This window comes from Quercus suber, unplaced genomic scaffold, assembly GCF_002906115.3.
Source record: "Quercus suber isolate HL8 unplaced genomic scaffold, Cork oak 2.0 scaffold_290, whole genome shotgun sequence".
NCBI classification, from domain to species: Eukaryota; Viridiplantae; Streptophyta; class Magnoliopsida; order Fagales; family Fagaceae; genus Quercus; species Quercus suber.
Window position 1 is genome coordinate 199,036 of NW_027069746.1, and position 9,943 is coordinate 208,978.

Consider the following 9,943-nt stretch of genomic DNA (forward strand, 5'->3'; position numbering starts at 1 on the left):
ACGATGCTGCTGCCGTTGATGCCCCTCCTGCTTCTGAAGCCTGAGCCTGCTACTTAGTTTTTAACAGAAATATTTCTTTTGTTTGTTGACCATTGCCTGTTATGTCTTTTTGTAAATCTTATTCAGAAACATTTTTCTTTTTTCTTTTTGGGGAACAATGTTTAAACCCAGTGTTTATGGGTTTGCAAAAGAAGAAATGGTGATTTCTTGGTTTTAATTTACTTCATGCATCTTACCTTTGTTTGCAAGTTATATGCTCTTAATTGCATATGTGATGTGTTTAGTGAAATATTTTTTGTTTCTATGAGACATACCTTCTTTGGAACTGTGAACATCAGTAGTTTATATTTGTCACGGTATGGCATTGTGATCGTCAGTAGTTTACATCCGTCAACGCGGAATCTTACTACTTAGCCATTTTTTGGCTTTTCAATCACCATTAGTGATATTATCTACGTCAGTAACTTACATCCGTCTACGCGAAATCTTGTTACTTAGCCATTTTTTCGGCTTCTTATGACTTACACCTTTTTCAGGGTTTTGTAGTCGTCAGTAGTTTACATCCGTCAATGCAGAATCTTACTACTTAGCCATTTTTTAGCTTTTCAATCACCCTTAGTGACATTATCTTCGTCAGTAACTTACATCCGTCTTCGCGGAATCTTGTTACTTAGCCATTTTTGGCTTTTAGGCGGGTTTATTCGTCAGTAACTTACATCCGTCTACGCGGAATCTTGTTACTTAGCCATTTTTGGCTTTTGTTAGATTCTTAGAGCGAGCCTGTTTGAACACGAATATTTGGCTGAATAATCAATTTATTGATAGTTAATGACGAATACGTCTTTCAATTACATCTACTGATGGTATTTCTTCAAATGTTCAACGTTCCACGGCCTTGGGAGCCTTTGTCCGTCTAAGGTCTCCAGATGGTAGCTGCCTTGTCTGGAGTAGTGGATGATTTGTATGGTCCTTCCCAAGTAGGGCCGAGCTTTCCTTGAGTTGGGTCTTTGGTTGCTTGGGTTACTTTGCGCAGGACGAGGTCTCCTATGTTGAGTCGCCTGAGCTTCACCCTTCTGTTGTAGTACTCTGTCATCTTCTTCTGGTATTCCATCATTCTGCTGAGGGCTTTGTCTCGTACTTCATCAAGGCAATCTAGATCAACTCGCAATAGATCGTCATTCTCTTCTTCGTTGAACGCTTCCCGTCTGGTGCTGGTTATCCCGACTTCGACAGGGATCACTACTTCTATACCGTAGGTAAGTCTGAAAGGGTTTTCTCCCGTTGGGGTTCTGGCCGTGGTTCTGTAGGCCCACAGGACGTTGGGCAGTTCTTCGGGCCAGGCATCCTTCGCATCGTCCAACTTGGTCTTTATGATCTTGAGCAACGTGCGGTTCGTCACTTCCGTCTGTCCATTCGCTTGTGGGTGGCCTGGTGATGAAAATTGGTTCTTGATGCCTAGGCCTGAGCAGAAGTCTCTGAAACCTTGGCAATCGAACTGTCGTCCGTTGTTTGATATGATCGTCCTTAGAATCCCGAATCTACAGATTATATTCTTCCAGACGAAACCCTGGATTCTGGCCTCGGTGATGGTTGCCAGTGCCTCTGCTTCAACCCATTTAGTGAAATAATCAATAGCAACTAGTAAGAATTTTACCTGACCTTTGCCTTGAAGCAGTGGGCCAACGATGTCGATTCCCCATTGTGCGAACGGCCATAGAGAGGTTATCGTCGTCAGCTTTTCTGATGGGAGCCGTTGAATGTTCCTGAACCTTTGACATTTGTCACATTTCTTGACGAACCTTGTTGCGTCATCTTGCATGGTTGGCCAGAAGTAACCTGCTCGCATAATTTTTCTTACCAAGGATTTTGGGCCTGCATGATCTCCACAGATCCCTTTATGGACCTCTTTCAGGACGTATACGGCCTCTCCTTCGTCAACGCACCTCAAGTAGGGTATGGAGAAACCTCTTTTGTATAAGGTATCATTTAGAATTATGAATCTGGCAGATCTCTTCCTGATCTTCCTAGCTTCATCTGTGTTTTGGGGTAGGTGGCCATCCTGGAGGAAGGACATGATGGGCGTCATCTAGCTACTTATGCCCTCGACTGCGAATGTTGAAATTTCTTCTATGCTGGGGTTTCTCTGTATCTCTATCATCAAGTTTGTCCTTGATTCTGTCTCTTTCGACGAGGCTATCTTTGAAACTTCGTCTGCAGCCATATTCTGGCTTCTCAGAATTTGGATGAACTCCACTTTTTCGAACTCTTGAGTCAAGCGTTTCATCAACCTGAGGTATTTCTGCATTCTTTCTTCTTTTGCTTCGTACTCTCCTCTGATCTGCCCAATTATTAGCTTTGAGTCGTTCTGGACTAGCAGGTTCCTGGCCCCAAGCTCTCTTCCAAGCCTTAAACCTATCAGAATTCCTTCGCATTCAGCTTCATTATTGGTGGCTGGAAATTTCAGCTGGACTCCATATTTCAATGTTTCTCCGTTATGAGTGGTTATGACGACCCCTACTCCCCCTCTTTTTTGGGCTGACGAGCCATCGGTCTACATCACCCATGTCTCGTCCTTGTTGGCAAGGCTCAGCTCGTCTGGATGGGTAAACTCAGCGATGAAGTCAGCCAGAGCTTGTGCTTTGATGGCCGTCCTGGGATGGTACTCCACGTCGAATTGGCTGAGTTCAATGGCCCACTGAACCATCCTCCCGGCTGCTTCGGGTTTGTTCATAGACTTCTTGATGGGTTGGTCCGTCATCACTAAAATTGGGTTTGCCTGGAAGTATTGCCTGAGCTTGCGCGAGTCTACTATCAATGCAAACGTGATTTTCTCGATCTTTGGGTACCTGAATTCAACTCCTTGGAAAGCTTGGCTGACGTAGTAGACTGGGAGCTATTTCCTATCTTCTTCTCGTATTAAGGCTGCACTGACAGCTGTAGATGAAACTGCCAAGTATAAGTACAAGTTTTCACCTTCTTTGGACAGGCTTAGGAGTGGTGGATTGCTAAGGTAACGCTTGAGCTCTTGGAAGGCCGCTTCACATTCGTCGGTCCATTCAAAGGCTTGCTTCAGGTCTCAAAAGAATGGTAAGCATTTTTCCGTTGCTCTAGACATGAATCTTTTAAGAGCTGCAATTCGGCCTATGAGCTTATGGACTTCCTTAACAGTCCTAGGTGATGCCATATTGAGTATGGCTTGCACCTTCTCAGGATTTGCTTCTATTCCTCTCTGAGACACCATGAATCCGAGGAATTTTCCGGAGGCGACACCAAAAACACACTTACCAGGATTTAGCTTCATTTAGTATTGCTTGAGGATATCGAATGTCTCCTTAAGGTCGTCCAGATGCGCGAGTTCTTCCTTACTCTGACGAGCATATCGTCGACGTACACTTCCATATTCCTACCTATCTGCTTGACGAACATTCTATTCACCAACCTCTGATAAGTCGCTCCTGCGTTCTTCAGTCCAAAGGGCATTACCTTATAGCAGTATAGCCCCTGACTGGTGGTGAAGGCGGTTTTATCCTGATCCTCGTCAGCCATTTTTATCTGGTTGTATCTTGAGAATGCATCCATGAATGTCAACAGCTTGTGCTCGGCCGTAGAGTCTACTAGCTGGTCTATTCTGGGAAGAGGGAAACCGTCTTTCGAGTAGGCCTTGTTCAGGTCCGTGAAGTCCACGCACATTCTCCATTTTCCATTTGCTTTTTTTACTAGGACGACGTTTGCCAGCCAGTCTGGATAGTACACCTCCCTGATAAAGCCTGCAGTCAAGAGTTTACTCACCTCATCAGCAATTGCTTGGTCTCTTTCGGGCGCAAAGGTTCTTTGTCTCTGCTTGATGTGCTTTCTCTCTAGGTCCACATTCAACCTGTGTTGAATAACTTCTGGAGATATGCCTGGCATGTCGTCATGGCTCCAGGCAAAGACGTCCAAGTTCTCCCTGAGAAATTGAATGAGCCTCATTCTCATCTCAGGACTTAAGGTCGTCCCTATTCTGGTTGTTTTCGTCATTTCCCCTTCGATCAACTCCACTACTTCCAGAGCTTCCACCTTTTCTTCCTCTTTTTCTTCTACTATCCAGTGTGGTTCTCCTTAGCTGCTAAAACAGCTTGATAGCATTCTCGAGCTAGAACTTGGTCTCCTTTAACTTCACCAACACCATCTTCCGTTGGAAATTTCACCTTCAAGCAGTAAGTGGATGTGGACGCCTTCCACTTGTTGAGTGCTGGCCTTCCGATGATGACATTATAGGATGAGGGACAGTCTACTACCAAAAAGTCGATCTGACGAGTCAACTGCTTTGGGTACGTTCCCACTGTTACTGTTAGCGTCACTATGCCTCTGGGATACACCCTGTCACCGCTGAAACTGACGAGTGGGGAATCGAACGGACGAAGTCTTCTGGGATCCAACTTCAATTGTTGGAATGCGAAAAAGTAAATGATATCGGCAGAGCTACCGTTGTCCACGAGGATCCTTTTGGTGTCGAACCCTTCTATGGTGAGCATTATGACCAAGGGGTCATTGTGAGGCTGTTTCACTCCTCTGGAGTCACTCTCGTTGAAGGTCATATCCTGATTAGTTCGTCTATGCTTTGGCAGGGGTGTCATATGGACGTTATTCACTTGTCGTTGATGTGTTTTCTTGAGTGACTTGAATGAGCCCCCGGTGGTAGGCCCCCCTGCGATCGTCTGTATCTCCCCGATCACATTTTGAGGAGGTTGGGATTCACGACCGCCGTTCCTGGATAAGGACTCATGTTGGTCTTTGTTTTCATCTCGGAATTTATTGTGTTCCCCCTTCTTCACGAATTTCTGCAGCTTCCCTCTTCGTATCAATTCTTCTATTTGCTCTTTGAGATCCCTACAATCTTCGGTGTAATGGCCATGATCTTTGTGAAATCGGCAGTACTTACTCTTGTCGTGGACGTTAGGAGATGAGTGCAGTGGTCGTGGCCACTTAAGGTAGTTCTCGTTTTTAATCTGCGCTAAAATTTTGTCAATAGGCATAACGAGAGGGGTGAATTTTACCGTTCGTGGATTTTTATCATCTTTCCTTCTGACTCCGTCATTGATTCGACGATCTGGTCGGTCCCGCTTTTGTCCTCTACGATCGTCTTCTTTTCTTCCTTTGTCCCCTGGTCTGTCCCCGTCCCTGATAGCAGCCAACGCGTCTTCAGCGTTCATGTACTTCACGCCTTAAGGAGCATTTCAGCCATCGTCTTTAAGGGATTCTTCGCGAGTGAGGTAACGAGATCTCTAGACTTCAGCCCTGCCTTGAAGGTCGTCAACTGCACCATATCGTCAGCCTCGTCTACCTCCAGTGTCTCCCTGGTAAAGCGCTTCACATATGACCTCAAGGTCTCCTTCTCTCCCTGCCTGATGGTGAGCAAGTGATCTGCGGTTCTCTTTGGTCGTTGTCCTCCAATAAAATGACGCAGGAAGGCGCTGCTCAACTGCTCGAATGTGTCGATGGACGACGTTGGCAACTTTGTGAACCACTTCTGGGCCGTTCCCTTGAGTGTTGTTGGGAAGGAACGACACAATATTTCATCTGGGGGTTGCTGAAGTCCCAGGGTCGTTTTGAAAGTATTCAGGTGATCTTGGGGGTCCTTCAGTCCATCAAAGGACTCGAGCTGAGGTAACCAGAATTTTGACAGCACTGGACAGTCGAGGACCGCTGTCGTGAATGGCAAATCCGTCGCCCGGACCATCCGATCCATGCTCCGCTCCGTTTTTTCTTTGATGGCATTCCTTAGTTCGTCCATCTCCCTCCTCATCTCCCGAAGAATGTCTGAATTTTGCTCGGCGAGAGTGTTTGGCCTTCGATGGTCACTTCTTCTATTGCTATCCCCCTCATCTTCCTGATTTCCCTTCGAACGATTTTCCTCTTGCTGAAGCCGTAGCCTCATTTCTTGGTTTTGCCTAGTCAGTTCTTCAACTGTGGCTGCAAGGGCTTGAACTTGCTGAGCTAGGGCTGCAGAATCTTGATTGGACTCCATCCTAAAAAGAATAAGAATAAGGAACCACTATTTCGAGTTTGAACACGAGAATGTCATTCCCTACAGACGGTGCCAAACTGATGAGTGTGAACTCGTCAGTACTGTTCGTCCGATGGAGATGATCCTTCAACTTCCACAGATGGTCACCGGTGTGGTGCCTGCCACAACGCCTCCAATGCCAAAGTCAGAATATGAAACTCTCTTAAAAGAAAAGCAATATAAGATGAACAGAAAAGCAAATAAACAATCTCCTTTCTTACTTCTTTCTCCCTTTTTTTGGCGATGTCTGGGACTTATATATCTTCTTATGGCCTCTAGCCGTTGGGGTAGTTATGGAGGTCTTAATGATCCTTTTGGTAACGTCTGGGGCCGTTTAATGTGTCATTACTGTCCTTCAACGGATTGTACAGTTGTCCCTAGCCAGAGTTTGGATTCGTTCGTATTGATGGGATCGTCCATGTGTAAATGAACTCGTCAGCCCCGTCAATTCTAGTAACACTATTTGTATTTTTTGGAAATATGTGCGGATGAAAAAGTGTATGAAAATATGTGTAATGTTATTTAAAAACTAAAAATATGTGTTTAAACACATGTACCAAACATGCCCTAAAGGTCCAAAAGTATGCTTTAATATCTTTTTTTTTTTTTTTTTGAGGGAACATTCTTTCTTGTTTCTCTCTTACTCCATCTGCCGTAATTATTTCCTGACAAGGATGCTTCATTTACAATTTTTTTTTTTCACAAAAGTTGCATCAAAATGTTTGTGTTAGTTTTCTCACCCACCATTAACATCACTTTGTTTTCTTCCAACACTAATAATTTATCAGCTAATGGTGATCGCGTAATTGCACTACCACGCTAGAAGGAGCCAGGTTAATTAAATGGAGTACTTGTTAAGGCAAGTACAACTGTACAACTAAACCAAGTTGGGCAGTTGTTGTGGATTAACTTTTAATTTAGTTTATATAATTTATTTGTTTATGTATTCTATTTATTTATTTTTAATAAATAGCCAAAAAAAATTTCGGTGAAAGTAAATCCAACACACACACTAAACAGTAAACAGACTATTTTCACTTGTAATGTAATCATTTCTATATATCCTTCTTATCATATTCTTACTCAATCTAAATTTGATTTTCTTTTTTGATGGAAATGCATTAATACATTTTTATTTTCAAAATTGATGATTCGGACACATTGTAGATATCTTGTGAAAGAAACAGAATTGTAGTTGCATTTTAGGCTGCGTTTGTTTTAGATGAAAATCATTTTCGGAAATGCTTTTCTATAATTTCGGGTGTTTGGTTGCGCATGAAAAATCAATTTTCCGGAAATCATTTTCAGTTGACCGTGAGTCAAAGGTGATAAATGATTTCCCCTTCTACTTTCACTTCAAATAGCTTCCGAAAAACAGAGAGACAGAGAGAGCACGAAGACAGAGAGAGAGAAAGAGAGAAAGAGAGCGTGACCACTGCGCCGAGGAGCCCAGATCAAGTCGGAGACATTGCCGGCGAACCCCGAGTACCGCGCCGATCTTGCCTTCGATTGCACTGCGCCGATCTCACCTTCGATCGCCTCCGCTCGATCTCGTGATCTAGCCTTCGATCTCGCGATCTCGCCTTCGATCTCGCACCAGCGAACCCAGAAGTCGTCGCCAATCGAACCCCGAGCACCGCGCCGATTGAACCCAGAAGCCGTCGCCTTCGATCGTCTTCAATACGAACCTAGAACCCATCGCGTCTGACCGAATTTGATTTTTTTTTTCTTTGGTTTTGTTTTTGCTTTTGATTGCCTTGCTGTGATTTTGAAAATTTTTGTGATAAATTTTGTTTGGATTGTGAGAAAATTGCTAAGAAAATGTGAAAAAATTGTAGGAAAATAGCATTTTCAGAATAGAACCAAACACATGAAAATATTTTCTACACACAATTTTCATAATGCAACCAAACACTTGAAGCTATTTTCATTTCCTAAAAATAGCATTTCTAGAAAATATGCTATTTTCCAAAAATTATTTTACGCAAACCAAACGGATCCTTAGTGTATCATACATCTCCACCCCTATAAAGTTTAAATTGTTACAAATAAACGTGGATGGCGTAAAGCTGAAAGGAGTGGGTTTTAAATTAAGGGCATCGGGATGTTGGTATCATAAGTGATTATCATTATCAAGGGAGATGTATTAATTGTGCCCTATGCTAAAGAACTCATGTGGGTGTGGGCACTGAGGTTTGAGCTATGAGGAATGAGGAATCAAAGGTAGTTGTGGTGAGAGCATTAGAGGCTGTTTGGTTAACTAGTTTTCATGACTCAATTCTCAGTTTCCATAACTCAATTCTCAAAAATGGTGGGACCCATAGCAAAATACTCGTTCGCCTACACCAATACTCTGTTTCCATAACTCTGTTTCCAACACTCAATTCTCTACTTTTTGAGTTATGAGTTGTGGAAACTAAAAACAAGTTTTGGCTGTTTTCAGTTCTCAATTCTCTGTTTTCAATGGCAAACTTGTAAATAATATTACACATCCGGTTCCACGGTCAGACACATTCATGTGAGGCGCGCCTTTTGATACTGTCCTCAACGGCTCTCTTCACTTCAGCTCTTTCATGTTAGACTTCTCTCTTCAGTCGGCAGAGGTCTCTCATCTCAAATTTCTTTCATCTCCATTCCAGTACCACCATAAAGAAGCTCTCACTGCCGTCTCCTCCTTACACACTATTTCACCGATCCGAGCTCAACTAACAACCGACCTCTTTCTCAGCTTTTTCCACAGAAATCCGAAGGTATTGCTTCTCTGTTTTTTTTTTCCCCCTTTTTTTTCTTTGTTTGATGTTTGGGTTTTCGCATTTGATTTAACTGTATCAACCCTTGATGATGGGTTTTCAACCCGTGGTGATGAAATGCTTCTCTGATTTTTTTTTTCTTTGTTTGATGTTTGGGTAAGCATTGATTTGATCTTTTGAAACCCGTGGTTATGGGTTTTCAACCGTGGTGAACCTGTGCTTCTCTCTGTTTGCAGTTTTTTTTTGTTTTTTTTCTTTGTTTTAATGTTTAGGTAAGCATGATTTGATCTACTAGATTCCTGTGGTTATGGGTTTTTTTTTCTTTTTTTTTAAAATAATTTATGGAACTAATTTATGGTGCTTCTCTGTTTGATTTTTTTTTTTTCAATTAAGCTACCTGTTCTTGTTACCCCATGAAACATTCCAAAAAAACCTTCCTTTTTGCCCAAATTCCCCAAGAATAATTGAAAAACCTTTAGCCAAAACCTTAAAACCAGAAAAACAAACCACAGTCCTCTCTCTGTGATGTGTTGTGTGAGGAAGAGACTCTAGCTACTCTGCCGCTTTTTTTAATTTTATGAAACCCAATCTCCATCTCCCAGCTCTGGCTTGTCTCTCTGATTGAATGCAGTGACAAAGTATTGAACTAGTAGTGTGTGGATAGTAACTGATATTTCTCAATATTCAAGTATAATGTGGCCTCTAATATTTAGACCAAAAAAGAAAAGAAAAGGTTTTTAATAAAAACGAACTTTTGTCTAGGTTCAAATCCTAACCTATCTATCAAAAAAATAAAAAATAAAAAAATAAAACCTATGTCCTAATTAGAGAGAAAGGAATCATTTTTAGCACATTCTTGCAATCAGCATAATTTCACATAAGACAATTTGCCACATTTAATTTGCAAACTAAAACCTATGTCCTAGATTCAAATCCTAACCTTTATCTATAAAAAATAAAAATAAAAACCTATGTCCTAATTTAGAAAAAAAAAAATAGAAAGGAAACATTTTTATTACATTCTTGTAATCAGCATAATTTGACATAAGACAATTTGCCACATTTAATTCAGAAACTAGAACCTATGTCCACTGATCAATGATCATACTACTTCATTAGCTACATGGGTTTCCCCACACACACACAC

At 42.1% G+C, this 9,943-nt stretch overlaps 1 protein-coding gene across 1 annotated transcript; it reads right to left on the reverse strand.

Annotated features, from left to right (window-relative positions):
• Positions 1-4,079: 4,079 nt before the first annotated feature.
• Positions 4,080-5,192, reverse strand: LOC136071148 (uncharacterized). The gene has a single exon (XM_065782110.1). The coding sequence runs from the start codon at positions 5,190-5,192 to the stop codon at positions 4,080-4,082; it is 1,113 nt and encodes a 370-aa protein (XP_065638182.1).
• Between the last annotated feature and the right edge of the window lie 4,751 nt (positions 5,193-9,943).

Excerpts from the sequence above, each read along its gene's own strand:
- LOC136071148 (XM_065782110.1), bottom strand. The coding sequence starts at position 5,192 with ATGAACGCTGAAGACGCGTTGGCTGCTATCAGGGACGGGGACAGACCA.